This window comes from Odontesthes bonariensis, chromosome 17 (assembly GCF_027942865.1).
Source record: "Odontesthes bonariensis isolate fOdoBon6 chromosome 17, fOdoBon6.hap1, whole genome shotgun sequence".
NCBI classification, from domain to species: Eukaryota; Metazoa; Chordata; class Actinopteri; order Atheriniformes; family Atherinopsidae; genus Odontesthes; species Odontesthes bonariensis.
In genome coordinates this window covers 10641783-10663734 of record NC_134522.1, presented here as the reverse complement: position 1 = coordinate 10663734, position 21952 = coordinate 10641783, and the positions used below count along the sequence as shown (strand labels likewise).

At 38.8% G+C, this 21952-nt stretch overlaps 1 protein-coding gene across 2 annotated transcripts; it reads left to right on the top strand.

Moving 5' to 3' along the window:
• Positions 1–687: 687 nt before the first annotated feature.
• nkx2.4a (NK2 homeobox 4a) lies at positions 688–3390 on the top strand. 2 transcript variants are annotated; one of them, XM_075447738.1, is made up of 2 exons: positions 688–1206; positions 1717–3390. In XM_075447738.1, exons 1-2 carry the CDS (start codon positions 837–839, stop codon positions 2403–2405), a joined length of 1059 nt encoding a protein of 352 aa, XP_075303853.1. In that variant the 5' UTR covers positions 688–836; the 3' UTR covers positions 2406–3390. The 2 variants fall into 2 exon arrangements, with proteins under 2 accessions (XP_075303853.1, XP_075303854.1); XM_075447739.1 differs by having other exon boundaries at positions 689–1206; positions 1744–3388.
• Positions 3391–21952: the final 18562 nt, after the last annotated feature.

The following is a 21952-nucleotide window of genomic DNA, read 5'->3' as shown; positions in this document are numbered from 1 at the left end:
TGCAAAGTGTCATGAATGCATGTTGACCAGGTTTAAAGCTCAAAGTGTTTTCTCCAAAGTCCATCAAGTGCGATGAGATGTGTCTAAGACGCACAGAATATTTCTACTTCTCGAAAATATTTGTACTTCAGAAAAATGAGTGGTGAGTTTTGGCAAACATCATCTAAAATCCATGCCTCGCTGTGTCTCGGTGTTAGTGTATGTAAATTTACAGGTTGGATCCTCATTGCCGTTCCCTTTCAACATTTCGTCAATCTGAGCTTTTATTTGGACTTGTCCCTCTCTGGTGGGCAAAATGATGCTTAAGAAGCATAAATGAGCTGGTCATACAACTTCATTGTGGCTCTTTGATGATACTCGGTGGCCCTTATGTCTGTTCAAAGTGCTCTCAAAGTTTTTAGAAAGAGTGGAATTCCCTACTGACGCAAAACAGTGCTATGTAGCCAGATCAGGCGGTGTGTAGAACATAATGAGCTATTATCACCTGTATAAAGTTAACAGAAAGAACCTGATCACAAATATGTGAATATATTCATATGCACAAGTTAATATAAGCCGAAGTGTATTTTCATGAATTATTTCCCTAAAATGTCAATGACTATTGTTTGCTGGTTTTGGGAGTTTTGCTCCGCCCCCTGTGTTTGTCGTAAACCTGGCTCCTGGCTCCAATAAACCCGGGCTAAGAGCGCCCTGGGCTCGCCTCCTTCTCCAAGGCGATCAATAGGATCTCAGGCGCACTACAAGCACTCTCTTACGTAGACATCCACCAAGGAGAGAGCCGATACAACAACACGGTTGATCTGCTCAAACACAAAAATCTACCTGCTCTCTGAATCATGTCGTTGAGCCCAAAGCATACTACGCCTTTTTCAGTGACAGACATTTTGAGTCCAATCGAGGAGACCTACAAGAAGTTTAGTGGCATGGACGGCGCAGGGAACCTAACCTCTCCACTGGGAGCCTACCGACAGCCTCAGGTGTCTCAGACCGGCATGCAACAGCACTCCATGGGCCATAACGGCACCGTGGCCACCACTTACCATATGCCGCACACCGTCTCACAGTTCTCCCACAGCGCAATGGGGGGATACTGCAATGGAAGCATTGGCAATATGGGAGACCTCCCGTCGTACCAGGAAAGCATGCGGAATAGTGCAGCAGCTACAGGGTGGTATAGCGCCAACCCTGATCCAAGATACTCCACAAGTAAGTTCGTTTGTCCTTTTATATACACTTTTCCGATTTTTTTTTCTTTCACACACACACAAATAAGTCATAAGGAGCAAGAGCACAAAACTCACATAACTCAATGTGTTTCTTTAAAAGAACAAAAAACATTCATTTTATGCTAAATATGAAAAGTGTTGGCAATGTGATGATTCCTACAGCATTTTATAGAATTCTTAATTAAAAAACAATTGTACTTGATTATCAAACTGAAAAGGAGATCATTCTTTCAAATGTGACTTTATCTTTGACACAAGTAGAAATTTGAAAGCTAATATTATTTTGATTATTATATCATAATTATTATTTTGATTATTATTACATATTTTTTTCTTCTTAATGCTTTTTAGTTTAAGCTTTTGAAACTTCAGTGAATAACGGATACATCAGCCAATAGTTTAAAAAAGAAAAAGAAAAAATAACTTCAGGCGAAATAGTGTTCTCCTCTTCTGTTTATTGAACGCACGTATATGTATGTATATTTTTAAGTTTCTAGATTCATGGGACCTTCCACAGGTATGAACATGACTGGCATGGGGAGTCTCACAGGGATGGCGGACGCCAGCAAAGCCATGCCAGTTCTCCACGCGGCGCCCAGGAGGAAACGGCGCGTCCTCTTCTCTCAGGCGCAGGTCTACGAGCTGGAGAGGAGGTTTAAGCAGCAGAAATACCTGTCGGCACCTGAAAGGGAGCACCTAGCGAGCATGATCCACCTGACACCAACTCAAGTGAAAATCTGGTTTCAGAACCACCGATACAAGATGAAGCGCCAGGCCAAGGACAAGGCGGCGCAACAGCTGCAGCAGCAGCAACAGGACGGTAACCTGTGCCAACAGCAGGCGCAGTCCCCGAGGCGCGTAGCCGTGCCCGTTCTGGTGAAGGACGGTAAACCGTGTCAGAACGGCTCCAATACGCCAACGACGAACCAGCAACAGGTACAACAGAACCAACAACAGAGCCAACAACAAAACGGAACCGGAGTGGTGCTCGCATCCTCGGCGAACAGCCTCAACCAGCATCAAAGCCAGCAGCAGGTGAACGCTTTGGAGCTGGAGGAGATGTCGCCGAGCCCCCCCTCACTGCACAGCCAGCTCAACATGGCCCAAATAGACACATCAGCTGTAGATTACACCAGTAACATGGTCAGCTCCAACCTCCTCTACGGCAGAACGTGGTAGGACCCAATACAGTACTGTCACTTTCCACTTTTTGTATGTGAACCTGCGGATGAGCCCATGACAAAATCAAATATATATGTCTCTATATATCTATAGATATATCTATAGATATATCTTTATATATATTTGCGCGGCTGAAAAAGGGTCCTTTGATGTTGAAGGAGACAAGGCGCACAGATGCGCACCAGCTGATCAGGGCACATTTTCTTGACATCTCTGACAAGGGACTCTATTTTTGAACATTACAGAAATGGCCGCCCTTGAAAGCAATTATGTTGTTTTTGGACCTTTTGTAATTCATGTTTTGGACCTTCCTCATGATGTTTTAAACGTAGTCTATGTTGTTGAAACAAAAAGGAATGCTGCTTCAGTTATTCGGACTTTGGGGGAAAGGTGGGATCAGGTTTGAAGTACTCTAAACCACCACTCCTTCTCTGCGGTGATAACCTGGTATTCTATCATATTAATATTGTAAACTAATGTATTCATTTAGACTTATTGAATAAAGTAGGGACTTGTATATTTGGCTAACAAACAAGAATGCGTTTAACTGTATAATAATCGTTATTGCGTCCACTTTTATGTTTTCTTTATTTTTTTTGTAACTTAAAAAGGAACAAATGCGTGATGGCTGCTGTATATGTTTCAAAAACAAGTGAACGTTAACAATAAATAACTTGAAGTGTGAGAGCTATTCCTGAACAAGTATTTTTTTTAAGGGATCTGTTTTGGAGTGCATTTTCATTATGTTGTGATTGAGACCAAATTGAGCTGGAAAGCAAGGTCGATGAGGGAGCCAGCATTGTTCAGCTGACATTTTGGAGGGCTGCCTTTCATGGGAGATGTCTGCAAGACTCCAAGACGGGGAAATCACCCCTTTTTAAAATCACTAGCACTTTTCAGCAGGTTCTATATTGACATCAATTCATGCATTTTTGTATTAACGTATTTTTTCCTTTTTTTTCAAACACTCTCCAATCATATTGACCTTACTATCTATAGTAGGACTAGACCTTCGCTTTGCTGCAATGTAATTGATCAATTTTACTCTGGATGCGAGCCTCCATGAAATACACAATTACTGCAAATTATTGCAATAAGTATGATAATATATTATTTTTTAAAGGCATGGAATGGATGGCACTCATTATTGTTATGCTACATTAAAGGTTACATTAGGACATACATGATAATAATATTTATTATTGTTATCATTATTATTATTATTATTATTATTATTATTATTATTATTATTATTTACATTTGCCAGTATATACAGAATTCTCGCAGTATATATAAAAAAAGAAAGAATGTATCTGATTTTTACTTGAACATTTGATAAATTATTGTGAGTATGAGGATTGTTATTATTTGCAGATATTTAAAACTTTAAATTTCTGTATAATTGACATGCATCTTAATTATTGAAAATTAAGTCTTTTTTTATTTTCAACATTTTTCTTTTAATATCTGCAGCCCACTGTTGAAAAAACGTTCAAATCTCTGCATAAAGAGGAAAGTCGTGTGAAAATGATCAGAGACGGCATTGATACGTGACAAAAAAATTGCATGTTTTTGTGCATCTACTTATATTTTTAATGATTTTCAAATATAGCATAGATATCCAGAAGTACGGAAAGACGTAAATGTTTCCGCACACAAAGACACTCACGCATAGAAACCCTGGTGTCACTTGTTCAGTCTCTTTGAGAAGATTCATGATTCGTACAAATAAACTCCAAAGTGTTTAAGGTCATCACTTAGCATCAGTGTCGCTTCCCCTCTGCTTCTGTCCTCCAAAACCTTTTTTCCACCAACAGCGTCTGATAATAGAATGTGATATTACATTTTCCGTGGTCATTTAAACACATTTGGAAATTATTTCTCAATCCCCTTGTTGATGACACCCTATGATGATGATGATGGCTATCAGTGTATCTCAATGGAGACCTTGGAGGGCCTCCATTTCCAGCCCCTTCACATACCTGGCAGCTGTATGTATATGTGTTATCATCCCCACACTCGAAGGAAGCGCCAGAGCCAATATGCACCTGACATTTGGAAGTAAGCACAACAACTCCAGTTTAAGGGAGTTTGATAAGAGCATTAAAAAGAGAGATACATTCCTCAATATACACTTTGATGCTGCAAGATGCTTCTGATAAATTTTGTCTCTAAATTGAGGGCATGAATGAGCTGTCAACAAAGCTTTTGATGGTGGACCACATGAAATGAAAGTGGAGGTGAAGCCATTCTTTTCTCTTTTCAATAGCCATAGTTATAGCGCACTAATAGGCTATGCTTGGTAATCACTGGCTATTGTGCCTGTTGCTCTCAGTTTATTGTGGGGGTACCTCTCTTTGTAAGGATATATGAGACAGGCTGGGCACTGTAATTGGTGCTGGCATCATCATTTCTGTCTGGAAAGTTTGGAGGCTGTGTGTCAGTGTGATGTTACCTCCATTTATGTAGAACAGAACCTGCTTAAAGGATTTCACCAACATCCAAATCCACACACGTGCACTTGCTCATGTGCATTCCCACATTAACAAACACAGACAAAGCAGCTGAATAACTCATATATTACGTGGAATTGCCTCTATTATTGAAAGCAGACATTTCTATCTGAACTGGAAGCGGTCCATAACTACTCCACTGCCATGTAGTTACAGCATAAAGCACGAGGCAGGGGACATTTTGTTTCACAGATGTAAAGGATTTCTTTCACTATTCTTCTCAGGTAATTGCAGGTTGCGTTGCATAATATGAATGTAGAAGGAAGCCTTGCCTCAGCCTTTGCAACCACCCCCCATTCCACCCTCCGCCCCAACTCCCTTCCTCCCCATTATTCTACTTAATATGTCAGAAGGTCTGATCGCAGAGAAACCTTTTCAAGTCCTATTGATGTGTTCCTCAATTGACCATGGCAACCTAGCAACCTAGAGAGCGCTAATTGGCAAGGGCTTCACATTATTGGCTGCATAGTTTACACAGAAACATTGGCCAAACATGTAACAATCGCAATGCACAAATCAATGTTTTCTTTTTAGTTTTGCTGGCAGAATAGGAGGAGAAATTGTTTCATATTCTTAGTCTTGACAGAGGTAGAGTGGATGAATATTATTGAAATACACACAGATAATGATAGGTGAGTCCACTTCATATGATATTTTTAATGGGAGCATAAATCTATATATATAATAAAGGCATCCTCCTCTGTGACCCTCATTCTCAGAAATAGTCTCCAAATCCTGCCCCATGTTGAAATGATTAGCGAGGACTGCTTTTTTCATTTCACCGAGAGAGGGAATGCTTTGAATTGGCAAGTATTTTGAGACACTGAGCAAGATTTTAATTAGGGTGTCCTGTACCTGTTGAATTTGTTTGGTTTCCACCGAATGAGTCACTCCAAGTTTTTGCTCCAGAAAGGAAAAGCTTCTCTAATTCGGGTAATTTTCAAATCGAAAAATATGCATGCAAATAACCATCTTCCTACAGACTGAAAAAAAAAAAAACATTTCAAGGAGGTCATAGGACTCTGAAAGCATCTCTCACTCTAATAGATTTTCATGAAATTAAGTATGGAGTCACAATTTTACCGTTGCCTTCAGTGTGATGACAGCAGAAACTAAAACTCTGAACTGAACTCACATGTGCACGTAGTTTTTACTAATCCTGGACTTTCAGAGGCTAATTCCAGTTCTTATGAATACAATTTACAATATTAAGCATTGCAGGGCCTGAGTAGCTTTCTGAAGACTATTAAAGGGGAGAGGGCTGAGGTTGAGGAACCAGGTTAGGGGTGCGTGCAAATGTGCGTGTGTTCGGGAGGCAGGCAGGCATCCCTTATTAAAAAACCATGTCACATTCTCTGCTTTGCCGACCGGACTCACTGCACTGCCAGTAATCCCCCCTCCAAGTCCCCCTCTGCATGTTATTCAGTTCTCTCATAAGTAGTTAGAGAAACTGTTTTCAGTTGCCACTAATAACTACTGACCTCCAGTGACACAGGCCAACAATAGGTTGGTCAGGCCTGAAACGCACAACTAAAGAAACTGATTAGGAACTCAAGAGGTTTGAAGCAAGAATCAATGGCTGCTCTGTCCTGCCACAGAGCTTCCAGCATGGTGCTGATGATTGTGGTACCTCCATTAGTTATGCCTCATTAAGTCCCACAAACTCTTCTTTAAGAAAATTAGTTGAGCCAGTTCTGAAATCTATTACATTTGAAAGTCCCCCACCGAGGTGTCACTCTGGTTTGGCTTTGAATCACAAGAGGCTGGAGGAAGACCTACTTTACTTATTGATAACTTTTTGAAATGTGCACGAGAGCCTGACATTTAATCCATTTGTGTTCACTTCTCTTCATTTAATAACATTACATTTGAATCCCCAAAATAAACATTCTCACACAGTTAGATGTTTATCCTCTTAAATTGTTGATCTGATTCTGTTTGTGAAGAATATTTCACAGCAGAGGCTGAAAATATATTAGGAACTATCTGATTTTTAGCCATAATTGAAGAGTTCAAGTGAGCCACAGAATTACTGAAGTATTCTAAACCAAAGCTAAGAACATTCAAATATTACTGCAAGGACCTGAATGCAACTTTATTGCATTTTTATAAATTGACTAACTGGAGGCACCTGCTGTCAAATATTGTGGAAAAAAAAGAGGTTGTAATATAACCACAGAAATGACAATAAACTGTAAAAAATCCCCAACCATTTTTATTTATTTTTGTTTAGGTAAAGCTTTAGTATTAAGCCATTCAGTGTGTGTGTATATGTCTGTTATGCAGGGCTATCATCTATTTACCGCGTTGGAATGGGTTTCTATCTGTGAGAAACAACATGAAATAAAATCAAAAGAGAACAAAAAAAATGTAATCATTACGTCCCAATAGCCTGTATAACGAGAGGAAGGGGAAACTTGTTAGAAATTCAAAATGTGAAAAAGACACATTTACAGGACAAAAGAGTTCATCTCTGTCCTTCACCAACACTCTTTTTTACTTTTGAACCAGCAAGCAGTTTTCTCCCAGCTCCCCGTTGCCACGGTAATGGCTAGCTGCCAGTCTGCGGATTACTGGTTAAGGGCTTGGACTGGAGAGCAGTTCAATGAAGCAGTGGATAAGATCAGTGTGTGTTGGCTACCGCAAAGTTATTTAAGTGCGATTGCCCGTATTGGTGTATTACTTTTTTTTAATATCTATTTTCGCTGCAGTAAATAACAATTCTCTTTGAATATAAATTCAGTCATTGTGTTTCAAGATAAACAGGTTGGTATCGTGTGAAAACAAGTAAAAAACAGATGTGAACAGAAGTTGATAAGTTAAAAAAACAGGAAAAAAAAATTCAAGGACAGCATTTCCTAAATAGTTTAGAAAGTTCTCACAGAACTAGTCAATGGAGGAAAATAATCCAGCAGCAAACAAACAGGCAGACACACACAGATGTACACATAAAGACACAAATCTACATGAATAGCAAAAGACAACAGAAGGAGACATCATTCAATAGCTGTGTCTGTTAAATTAAGCCCGGAAGGGCATAATGATTTCTTCAAATATAACATAGGCTAATCTGCCCCTCCAGAACATGCAGAAGTCTCAATATAACTGTCCCAGAGGGCCATGGGGGGCAAACAAGACCACCCACTTTCTTTTCAATTATCATCTTGCAACAACCTGTCTCCTCTCCACCATTCAGCAGGAGACACTGACTGCTCTCCAGAGGGATTTACAATTAGACTCCTGTTTGTCCCTCGAATAAACTTTTGGACTGTAGCTGACAAGCTCAGCTCTGCAGAGCATGTGACCCTGAGGGCAAACAGGATTACACCCCAAATCCCATGTTCCTTTACTCTCTCCTCTCTTCCTCTTCAGCTGCTCTGGTCAGGGCGTATCCAGGTGGTAGCAGGGAACAACTCTGCTGAATTTCCTTAAAAAATTACGCGAAAAGGCTAATGATAACATTGACTCCATTAATACCTGTTTGGACAAGATTTACATTTAATAATGTTGATCACAAAAAACAGTGGGTGTTTGTTTTCTTTTTAACTTAGATTAACTGATACATTTGTGATGGTTGGAGCTTATGTTCAGCAAGTTAAAAAAAATCTTACATTGTCCATAAATAATATTGAAACATTGAGCTTAAATAAAATGAATTGGAATTAAAAAAAATAGTCATCTATACAATAGGACTACCCAACGTTTCCCCTGGACAATAATTTCCTTTTACCGAAGAGAAAATCTGACATGACATTGATATGACACTGGGGATATTGCTATGAGCCTGTCTAGAAACTAAAAGTCATCCAACAAAACGCAATGATTCTTCACGATGGAGTCTAAAATGTAACATATCTTGCGGCATAAATAAATTATTAATTTGGTTACAAAGTGAGTTAAAGCACTGAGATTCATGACCAATTCTTTTAAAAAGTGATTTTTCCTCAGTTTTCTGGTATGTCTCAAGTATTTTTTTAAAATGTATTTAATTTTTATCATCTTTATGCTTAACTTCATTTATTTTTAATGGTAGAAAAATCATTTCCATCCACGCAACAAGCTAAAGTTACTCTTCATTTACTTGTCTCTTATGTGTATTATCTGTCTATTAAAACCTCATCAGTGCAAATAACAATCACAATGAGAATTTGTCTCAGAAACACCAATTAGGGCACAATCCACATGGGACAATGGTTCTGTTTCAGATGGCAGTCATACTGGCCGGTGGGTTTGGAGTGTTTATTTGGCCCGCTGTAGCCAGCTGGTCATACGAAGGCACAAAAAGGGTACATTGACTCCACCTTGCAGGGGGTAGCAGCACAGCAAAAGGGAAATGGGACTCTTTTTCAAGTCCCCTCTCCACAACGCAGCACACCCAATCAAAGAGCATCCAAACCCCTTTGTGGGGGTGGTGAGGGGACAAGTGAATGAAGGGGGAGAGAATGAGGAGGAGGGGGGGGGGGGGGGGGGTGTTTGGGCAGCCAACCCCTTCTCCTGCTGCTGTCCTGTCTGTGCGGCCAGCCACACTTCACATCTAATTAGCGGTCAGATCCAGTGGCCCCTAATCAGCAGGACATGTTAAAACTGCCCTAATCAGGCCTAATCCTGGTTTTGTGTCACACACAACCTTCCTCTGTCTACTTACTCTGTCTGCTGTATTGATTAAGCCATCATTTAGGGATTTGGTGGTCAATACACTGCAATTGGTATGAGCAATGACTTAGGATCTTGTAGGATGTCAGGTAATGAAACTTTTTCCATTCATTTAGCTTAAACAAAATCTAAAAGATACAAAAGCAATAGCTCACAAAAGTGGTATGCAAATAGTAGCAGATGTAATCCACACCTTAGCATGTGGAAAATCCAGTCTCCACCGTTCTTCATGTGCAAAAAGATCCCAAGAAGTAGCTCCAGCTTTTTCTGTGTTGCCTTTTAATTGAGCAAGCATGGACTCATAGAGCGATTTAGCAACTTTCCAATGTCCCAAGTCCTGGCAACATTGATCAAACAAACCACAATCAAAGAAAAAAATGTACCTTTTGATACATTTTCTATTTGGAATCTATACAGCCAAGTCTAACAAGAGAAGTGTATCAGGTATCTTTGTTCACATGTGCAAAACAAAATGGTGTGACAATAACTGCCCTAAAACTGTAAGATTAGATAGTAATGTTTTTAAAAGCTTTTTGGCTTTTGTTTGAAGCATCCAGCCGATGTGATGCAAACCGGTATGCATGTACTTATCAATATTTTAGCCAAAATATGTTTTTTTTTTTATCTCTCTAACCTCTAACAATATTTTTAAAAACCCCAAAAGTTATGATGCTGTGTAAAATGTTAATTAAAACAGAATGCAATGATCTGCACCTTTCATAAACCAATACATTTTCACAATGGAACACAGAAAATGGATCAAATTTTGAAATCAAGACATTTTACTCTTTTGTGAAAAATATTAGCTCATCTTTAGTTTGATGTTAGCTGATATCGTTTTGATATTTCAAAAAGTTGGAACAAGGGCAACAAAAGGCTGAAAAGTGAGTAGTACTCAAAAGAAACCACTAGAAAAACATCCATCCATCTTCTATACCCGCTTAATCCAACTCAGGGTTGTGGGGGGCTGGAGCCAAACCAAGCTGTCATTGGGCAAGGGTCAGGGTACACCTTGGACAGGTCACCAGTCCATGAGACAAACGAGACAAACAACCATGCACACTCACATTCACTCCTACAGTCAATTTTAGTCACCAATCAACCTAACATACATATTTTTGGGTAGTGGGAGGAAGCTAGAGTACCCAAAGAGAACCCGCGCATAAAAATTGAGAACATGCAAACTCCACAGGAAGGCTCCTGCCGGGATTTGAACCGGGAACCCTGCTCAAAAAACATGCGGCAACTAAACAGGTTAATTGGCAAAATGTAATTTGATCGGCAGAGTCTCTCAGAAGCCAAGATAGGCAGAGGTTTGGCAATCTGCAAAATAAACTGCATCTACAAACTGTACAGCAATTTCAGAAAATTCTTCCTCCATCCCCTGTGATTGACTATTGACCCGTCTAGGGTGTACCCTGCCTCTTGCTCAGTGGCAGCTGGAATAGGCTCCAGTGCCCCCAAGACCATGAACTGGATTAAGCAAGTACAGAAAATAGATGGATTGATGGATGTTCCCAAAGAAGACTTTTGAATATTCCATCATCTACACTACATAATATCCTCAAAAGATACATCTATGTGCAGGGAGAGCATGGCCTAAAATCAATATTGGATGAGATGATCTCTGAGCCTAAGGCAGCACTGTTTTAAAAATAGACACGATTCTGTCATGGAAATCAGTGCATGGGTTCAGGAACACTTCCAGAAATCTGTGTCTGTGAACACAGTTCACCATGCCATCCGCAAATGCAGGTTAAAGCCATATGTGAACACGATTCAGAAACAGTGGCATCTTCTCTGGACCAGAGAACATTTGAGACATGTAGTTGCTATCATGTTCAAAATTAGCTTGTATTTTTTGTGAAATAGTAAAATGTCTCACTTTCAACATTTCATATGTTTTCTATGTTCTATTGTGAATAGATTATACGATTTAAGAATCATTGCATTATGGTTTTATCTACATTGTACTTGGGTTGTAGAAATATGTATACCCTCTATTTTTCATGCCTAACCCTGAGAAAGTGCAACGTTGTCGGACAATATCCGAGAAGCCATGACAGTTTCACACATTGCAAAATACAGGCAGGTTTCAATTTTGTGGCCCAGAAAGTATAAGCATTTTACAATTATTAAAGCTGCAGTCTGCAACTCTTTTTCAAGCATAATGCCTGGAACTGTCCGGGGATTCTGAAAGTAGTACATTAAATACCCCAATACAAAAAAAAAGAGTTCTCTAGGTCCCCTATATGTCCCGCTAGGTCCCTCCAAAGCCAGCAGGTTTGTTTACAAAATTGCAGACCGGACCGGTAAAAGGTAACCAATCAGGTTTACGAGCTGGGCTCTGCTGCCTGTCAATCACCGATTGTGCACGCGCGATACAAGGTAGGCTCGTCCCCACGCTTATTTATCTGGACTATTGAACTTCATTACGGCTTGTCTACTTACTGTGTCTTCCATGATCGCAAATGACAGGTGAGTTGATGAATGAGGAGTCGTGTAGGCGCATCTGGCGTGCACGTCTACGTGCACGAGTTCTCATGTGGTTTGAAGGGGCGGGACAGGAAGTTGAATAACTTTTTATTTTTCGGTTAAAAAAATAAGCATTTCTTGCATTTTGCGACTACGGAGGTCACCGTTTTCAACTTCAAGCGTTCTGATAGATCATGTAAACTCTTAAAATGCCAAAAAGTAGGACTTTACGTATGACAACAACAAATCTTGCAGACTGCAGCTTTAAGCATTTAGTTTTAAACTGCTCTGCTTTGCACTATGGACCAGTGTAGCTTTTAAACATTTGGATGTGAGATTGATCTATCACATAACAGATACAGAACGAGAGTTCCGGGAAATAGTGAACCGTCTCCAGTGACTCAGGAGCTCCACAACTTCAGCTCTGATTGGCTTCTTGAAGTCTTGTGCATAATCTTGTATTGTGTGAACTTTCTTAGAATATTTTACCACCATTCAGGATAGACTCTCAATCCTGACTGAAACTCTTAAAAACATATTACTTCTGTGCAAATGATCATAAAGATGAGCTGCAACAATTTTTCCAGGAACTTTTAAATATAAGAGGGAGATTGGATACAGACTGATAATTAGTTGACAGTCCTAGATTTAGAGTAGAGTGAATTAAAGACTTAATTTTAAAAGTCTGTGGTACATAACCTGTCAGTGAAGATAGATTGATTGGATCCAATATGGAAGAGTTGATTAAGAGAAAAACCTCTTTGAGCAGTATTGTTTGGATTGGGTCTAAAATACATGTTTATGGTGTTGATTAAGCTATTGTTGTTAGTTCAGAGGGCTCAATGGCGCAAAATGATTCTAAACATAAATCAGGTTCTACAGACGTTTCCAAAGCTGCCATACCTGATGAAACATTAGTGACAATGGTGGGAAAGATGCCGTAACTTTTTTTGGACTATAGGAAGCACATGAAGCTGTCCTACTTTAAGTTAAAGGAAAACATGACTCTCTCTCAGCCTGGCAACCAATTGAAAAGGAACCTGGGATTGTATTTGTTCTCTTTAATCAATAATGAATACTAAGCAGTTCTAGTTTTGCAAAGGGCTTTCTTATGTCATTGAACTACCTTTTCAGACAAAGTGAGATTTGCCTAAATTAGTGGAACACAATTTTCTTTCTAGCATTCTTGAAGTCTGCTTTGAAGAACGCAGCTATGAATTAAACCAAGGAGTCAATCTCTTCTGACTAATAACCTTTTTTTTCAGACGGGACAACATTTTCTAATGTTGTACACATTGGAGTTGGTGCGATGTCAACAAGACGATCAACATACTACAAAGAAATATCTTCTCAGATGCTGTGTAGTCAGGAATACAAACTCGATTGTTATTAAAATGATCAGATACGACAGGGTTATGAAGAAATACTGTTGTAATGTTCACTTTCAACAGGTCAGAACAAGATCAAGGGTATGATGAACAGAGTGAGTAGGTCTGTGCAGATTTTAAGAAAAGTCAACTAAGTCATATATAGATTCAAATGTGGTATACAGGCTGTCACCCACTATTATGAAAATCTGTGCTCAGCAGTTAGTTAGATAACCTAAATATGAGAACTCAGAGATAAACTCAGAGTCAGAGCCAGATGGACTGATGAGTAACCTTAATTGGAAGATAGCTGCCACTCCTCCTCCTCGGCCAGTGGTTCAGGAAATACGAAAATGTAATTATCTGAGGGGAGTTGTCTCATTAATGGTAACATGATCCTGTAGTTGCAGCCAGGTTTCTGTAAGGCAAAATAGATGATCAACAGTCATGTCATTTACTAACAGAAGGTAAGAGAGATCTAATAATCAGCAAATCAGTGATTTAATTAATTAATTATTTGTTATTCATTTAAATGTTTAGTCCATTTTTTTATAGAGTTTTTTATGATTTGCACCTCTTGCATTTTTTTATTACAACGGTCAGGGAGCAGAAACAGTGATTATGGGGTTTTGGGAGGGTAACAGCAGGTGGAAAGCTGCAGAAAAGCATCTAAGACTGCAACTCTGCATCCTGGTCTCAATCCTGGGTTGTCATGGCTTTGGACAGCAAATAAATTGGGTCATTTTTCCAGATATAAGAGCTTTCCCATTCAAAGTAAAATAGATGCCATCTCTCCTAATCAGCAGGTGCCCCTCAACACAACTGAAAACAGCACATTTGTCTGTTGCAGCTTTACATCTATTAGTTGTCTTGAATAAATTTGTGCATGCATTTATGTCCATCTCTGTAAGGTCTGGATGTCTTGTTGGATCTTTCCTTCGGGTTTCAAAGCTTTGAGCAGCTCCTGAATATTTACAGAAGCAATGTGTGTACATATTTTTAAATGGTTTGCATTAATATATATTCTGTATGACTGAAAAATCCTTCTCATAGGTGAAGCCACTTTTTTGTAGAATTAATGCTCCATTTGTTAAGCATTCCTTTTACAGAGCGAAGCATACATAGTGTACATACATCCTTCCAATTTTACATTAGACATCTTATCATAGGCATTGCATGTGGGAAACGTAGCACACTTTACTACCTTATGCACTGACTAAAGTACAGTATATATGTTTTACTATTACTCAAAATTCCGTTTGATTTCAAATGCTTTAGATACGTTGCGATAAAAACATTTATCAATCTGTTAATTTGGTTGCACAAGAATATTGTAATTTAACACTTATCACAGTCTTTTGGTCATTAACTTGCTTATATTCTTAATTAGAGACTAATGCATAGACACTCAAAGATGGGCGTGAATAATGATGTTTTTAAGTGAAAATGTTTTTCTTATGCAGATTATTCTGTGGTAATTCCTAAGCACTGAGTACCACGTTGCCATGGGAGACACTAGGTAAAAGCAACCATGAAACAAAAAAAGTATACTGTAGTGTTTAATTTGAATTAATTCGGTTGTGTTGTACAGTCTCTTTATCTTGATATCATCGCCACTGACATCAATGCAGTCCATCTGCATCTAAATGGCAGTGGTCTTATTTGCCTGATTCAGTCGATTCAGAGACTCCTTCAGAAACTTTGGGAGGTAAAATGAGGTCATCAACATTAACAGTATGGATGAATTTTAATCCAAGTGCTGAACTGTGGAGAATGGATTGGGTAATTACCATACTTTTCAGTGATATAAGGCCATAAATTAAAATCTGAAACAACTTCTCAAGTGACAGCTCATCTAATCAGGGGGACAATCAAAGAGAGGTCTTGCTGTTTACTGATTGCTCTAATCAAAAATGGCTTCTTCAAACACAGCTAATTGGTCAGTTTACTCACGGAACGGGGAGGCAAATGTAGAGGGGCTACTGTCGTGATTTGAAGGACCCAAATATCTCCCATTTGCATTGAGTGCCACCAGATTACACTTGACTCCCACAAGTTATCAGCAAACCAGACAATTATTCATCAGCCACAAATTGGCACATCAAAGTCAAATCAGAGAATTACCATCAGGAAGACCCCAAAGCAAGAACTGAGAGAAGAGAGGTGGCCTTTGATTGACCGCGTTGCCCTTCGCTCCATCAGCCAGCTCGATACTGTAAAGCTCTGTGTGTTCCATAAATCTTCCTTCTGCTTCACAAATAAAACTGCCTGAAATATCAAGTCAAGAAGAACAGGAGACAACAGAAGATCAAGGGTCAGCTTCATTTCCAAAAAAGTTCAGACACAATGCTTTGCTCATCATTGTAAGCCATATAGTAGACTGAATACAATAAAAAGACAACATATTAAAAGTAAATTTTGAGATATGATATTTTGTGGTTGATATAAAATCTATGGTCATATGAACATTTTTCAAAAAGAGTTAAGAGGAATAATTACCACAGTCTTCCTATCATTTTAACAAATCTCTTAGTTATGATAGTAAATTGTTGTATCATTTTTCTTTGATATAAAAATACAAATGTTTGATAGTTTGGCTCTTCATTTTTAGTGCTTTGTTCCGCCAAAATGTTTTCAGCTGATGATCGGTCTGGACAGGAGGACCACATTGGGATTGGGATCCTGCTAGGCAAATCTGACTGGGCTGACAATTTATAATCACCAATTAACCTAACATGCTTGTTTTTGGACAGTGAGAGGAAGCCAGAGTACCCGGAGAGAACCCACACATACACAGGGAGAACATGCAAACTCCACACAGAAGGGCCCAAGTCAGGAATCGAACCCGCCACCCCACCGTGTGGCCGCCTGTTAAGTTAGGCAAACCAAGACCAAGAGACTCTTTGTTCGTCGCATGAGATTGCAGGTTGCTGAGGATCTTAACCCCCTCCAGTTTGCCTACCAGAAACACATAGGAGTGGAAGACGTGATTCTGTACATGTTGCATCGGGCATATACTTATCTTGATGTGCCTGGTTCATATGTGAGAGTCATGTTATTTGACTTCTCCAGTGCCTTCAACACCATACAGCCTCCCATACTGAAGGACAAGCTTCTAGGTATGGGTGTGGCCCCCTGACATCATGGATTATAGACTATTTGTCTGCTAGACCACAGTATGTCAGGATGGGGACATGTGTTTCTGGAACACTGGAATGCAGTACTGGGGCTCCGCAGGGTACTGTTTTGGCTCCTTTTCTTTTCACCCTGTACACGGACTTCAGGTACAACTCAGAGTCATGCCACATTCAGAAGTATTCTGATGATACGGCTGTTGTGGCATGTGTGCGTGGTGGACAGGAGAAGGAGTACAGGGACCTTGTGGAGGTCTTTACTGACTGGACCAAAAAATAACTGTTTGCTCCTGAACACTACCAAGACCAAAGAGCTGGTGGTGGACTTCAGGAGATCTAAAACACCATGCCAGTCAGTCTGCATTGATGGGGGGGAGACAGAGACACTATCATTGAGAGTGCACTGTTCTATGCTGCTGTCTGCTGGGGGAGTTGCACTACAGACAGAAACTGTAGGCTTCTGGACAAACCGGTGAAAAAGGCTGGTTCTGTTATAGGCAGAAGGCTGGACCCTCTCGGTGCTGTGGTGGAGAAACGGATGAGGAGGAAGTTAGATTCTGTGATGGAGAATAATAAACATCCTCTCCACAGCATCCTGACAGGACAGAGGAGCAGCTGCAGTGAGAGGCTCATCTCTCTGCGCTGCAGGACTGAGAGGTGCAGGAGGTCCTTTGTTCCCACAGCCATAAGGCTTTATAACAGTGACTGCTGAGTTCTTCTCAAATTGATTGATTGATTTTATTTTTTAGTTTTAGATTTTAGTTTTTATGTAGCCATTTATTTATAATTATTAGTATTATTATTAAAATTATCATTATTATTATTATTATTATTATTATTATTATTATTATTATTATTATTATTATTATTATTTAGTAGTAGTATTTTTATTAGAATTGGTATTATTATTGTTGTTGTTAATATACAATCATTGTAAATATTAATGATTTTTTTTGAGCTACTTGACTAATTTGAATTCCCCCCATTGGGGGATATATAAAGTATTTTATTAATTTCTATTCTATTCTATCTTAGTTCCTTACAATAATATCATGCATTTACCTTAAAAAATGCTACTTATAAAAATGGCAAAGTGAAAATCCATATTTTCTAAACTGCTCCAAATTATATTAAAGTTGTTTTTGTTTTTGACTTTGATAAAGGCCTGTAGATGATGGAACCATCAGAATACTCAATCAATTGAGAATCACCAATTCATTCAGCTTGCCATGTCTTTGCAGGAACATGAGGAACATGCAAACTCTTAAGGGAAAAATGCTGCTATTTTGTTTCCAGAAGTCAGCGCTCCAAGCCCTCTTGACATGTTTCCAGTAATAAACACATTTAATGTGAAGCTCTCTAAGCCAAAACAACCTGGTGTCTCATCTGCCTTTTCATATGGCAGCTGTATAATGATCCAAAGCATGATCTTTCCAAACCCTAACCAAGTAGTTTTGTCACTAAACACCTGACCACTTTTGTTGCCCAACTAAGAGTCCTAATGCATGATGTCAGCTGGGTTGGTACAATTTGGAGGCATACACATTGCCAGAGCAGTTTCAAGTAATGCAAAAGTTGCAACGCTGTACTACAGCTTGAGACAGCTTTTTTCAATTTTGCTTGGAAAGTTCGTGGTAGTCAGATTTGAAACGCATTATGTCATCATTTACATGAAAACAATTTAAATCTCAGTTGTCACAGGCAATTGACAGGCACTGAAAAGATTGTTGAAAAATGTTCTATTCCAACTTTAAAGGGGATCTGTTTCTCCTGTAATTCAACCCGTATTGTAATCTCCAAATTCCTATCATGCCCAGGAGCCAGTTTCCTATTTACCTTTGCTTTACCTACATTAAAGTCTAAAAAAACAAAGATTTACAATTTACATCACATACTATATGTAAAGATATTCTGCTAAAAGAAATGTAAATATTCTGTTACAAGTAAATTTACATGTATATTTAAATTTTAAATCATTTATAATCATCATCATCAAATTGAGGGTACAAAAAGTTGCAAAAAGTGTCTTCAAACTTGCCATGTAGATGTGACAACATAATTACAGTTTATCACGTCATTGAAAACAGCACATTCAGAATTGAGGGAAGAAATATATCCATGAAATGTATTGAGCATGCATGTCAATGCTTGAAGGTTTTTCTTTACTCAAGGATCTGAATGCTCTGTGGATCGTTGTAATTTAGTTACTTTTAATCCATTTAAAATCTGAATTTAAAAAGATTAAAAACACACATTTTCTTTGCATCGCAAATAATTTTTTGAAGGGCATTTTCCCGATGAAGTACTAAGCAAACACAAATTAAACCAGAGGGACTAATGAATAGGTCAACTGCCTGGCCTTCCTTCGTAAAGTACGGAGCTTCTGAAAAGAGAGCAAACTGAATGTTGTGCATTGCTATGTTCATGTCAATGTTTGCATACAAAGAGCTAAAATTATTTTCCTGCGCTTGACTGATGTGTGACAGGCCAAACAAATTTAGTTGAATTCTGTATTTAGGGACTGTCACAAAAGGTGTTTTAAAATCAGCCTCTCATCCTGGAGATCTAAGCGTCCGCTGAATAGAATCATTTAGCCTGTTACAAAACCCAAATTTAATCAAAAATAGTCACTTTAAAAACACGTGGTTTAACATCTCTGTGGGCTTTGCTTGCTTTTGACATAAAAATGAATGGCTGCTGAAGTCTGTGGCTATCCTTTTTTAAAAACTATGAATGCAAGAGGAAATTAATAATTTATTTCCCCATAGTAAGTTAAGTAGTTTTAAACATGTTGATAATGTTCCTTTCAGTTTTTGATGAGAAGATTCTATAAATTGTTGGCATAACGTACAGGAGAGTCGCATGAGTTGCATTTACAGAAAGCTACTATTATATAGATTCCTATTTGTATTTTTCGGTACTATTTGCTGCCTATATTCCACTTGGTCAAGGCTGCTGTAGTTTTCAGTTTTAGCCGCTGTTCTTTTCATTCTTTTCAATGTTTAAAAATCATTTACACTCATTTGATCTTGTGTTCACAAGCTTGTATGGGAAGTCTTTTATAGTTAATGTTTTTATGGCCTAAAAGTATGCAAGAGATACTACTCTGATGCCAAGGCCAGGCTATGACTTAGATATTTCATGTGTGAGATAACTGATTTTAACATTGTTCTCTCTTTTTAATGCCATGTTCTCTTCAGATACTCTGTTAAATGCTATATTCCAGTAATGTTTTTGTAATGGGTCGACATATTAAATAACTCCATGTCCCAAAACGTTTGGATGCTTTGTAAAATGTTAATACAATAAATGTATTGCTGCCATCAAATTCAAGATGAGACAACATTTTTCATGTGATTGTAAGATATTTTACTTTTAACAGTTTTAAATGTTTTTTGTCTTATACAGTATTGTGAATAAAATGTTGGTTCATGGCATTCTGTTTTAATTTACAATGAACTGAAGTTTTATTTCAGGTTCTTCAAATTCCGCAAGCTGGTGAAACTCCATTTTACTTCAGATATAAACCTTTTGCATCGTGATTGCCAAACCACTGGACAGCAGTTACATAATTTATCTAATTATAACTAAGAAATCAGTGACAATAAATCCATCTTAATCTTAATAGACACAAGTGCCTATAAATACTCATAGCAGAAGCTCAGATCTGCTACATTTCTGCCCTGATGTAAGAATATTTTCACTCACCAAAGGAAACAAGCAATCTTCAGTGTTGGAAGAGCAAGTACATGTACGGTGTAACAAATATCAATGGCACTCGTGTTTTGATGCCGAGGGAACCAAATTCATAGGGCTAATTGCCAAAATACCTCTTCCCTCTCAAGCACTGCAAAACTTGATGGTACTTGTTTGCCTCCTCTGCTCTGATGATACAATAACACCAAACAAGTTTACAGCCTCAGGAGTGAAGGCTCTCATGTGTGTTCTTGGGCTCGTTCTTCCTTTTATCACTGAGAGCTGAGGGCACCTTTAAAGCCCTCAGCAATACCACTATGATCTAATAGAGCATTTTCACCTTCAAGTCACACTCATAGCTTCTAATATTATGCTTTAGGTGTTGCATGAAAAGACAAGGTTTAATGTATGATGCTGTGCTTCATTCACACATCTATTCTATCATGGACCTCATGATGAAAGGCCATTTCTCAGTTATCTTGTGGATGGCTTTGTGCCCTCTTGAGCAACTATTGGCAAAGCATAGCAGAGCTGCAATACAACTGTTTGTGCCACTGACTACTAACACCAGCAGTAAATAAACAGTGGCGGGCACTCAGGGGTCTATGGATTCAAGTCGAGCATTAGCATTTCTACTCCATGTTAATGGCTGACCCTGTATTCCCCCAGTGAGGACCAGTGAGCGTGCCGGCTCCAAGATAACAGTCTGTGTTAATGACAGGGAGCCCAAACAATCCCCCTGCTGTGTCTTTGGCTAATCTACTTTGATCACCTTTGTTAACATCTCTATTATCAACAGATTTCAGTCATCAACAAGGAATTACATTGATGCCACTTCCTGTGACCTAGCTGCACTTTGCACAGGCATGTGTGTGCAGGTACATTTGTTAACATGTGTGTTTCTCATTGGAGACAGAGAGTTTCAGAGGTTGTGAAGGTTGTAAATGCTATAACATACTCGAACCTCACATTATGCATTGTCTTCTTTTTAGAGTCAAATTTGGAGCAGAGGCAACTGACTCATACAGAGATCACCAGGTCCCTGCATGCATAAGAATACAAGACCTTGCAGCAACTCCCTCAGATCATTTAGTATTATTTGTGCATTCAGGGAAAGATGCAGAGCAGGAAATCTGTGGATGTGTGGCAGGTGGGCAGAAACACGTCTCTAGTGGCTATGGGAGAGCGTACCATGAATAAATTTAGCTCTGTCCCCAGGAGATTGCCTTCAATCATGAAACATAAGGTGTCAATGCAGCGCCCTGTGTGCATGCACCAAATTACCTTCCACCAGATTGCTGAGCTGGGTCTAATAGGAATATGGGAACGAACTGAAGAGGACAGACTGCTAATTAATCTGGCCAAAGTCAGAGCTCATGTCCTGGGCCCACTGACAACTGTTCAAGTTGAAGTAAGAGGCAAATATACTGTCAGATAACACATATCAACAGTAAAAAGCTACAAAATGGTCCCTTCAAAAATATATTTTATAATGAAGTTGATGAAATGAAATATTTAAACAGTGCAAAAAACTCGAAAGTAATGTGGATTTATAATCAGCAAAGTATTTATGTAGCATAACAACATCAACTACTTCCAGTGGATCCTATGGTGTATGAACCATAATTTTAAAGGCCATATCCAGTATTCAGCAAAAGCTGAAATATTAACATCTCAATTTACATATAAATTTCCATGCATCTAAA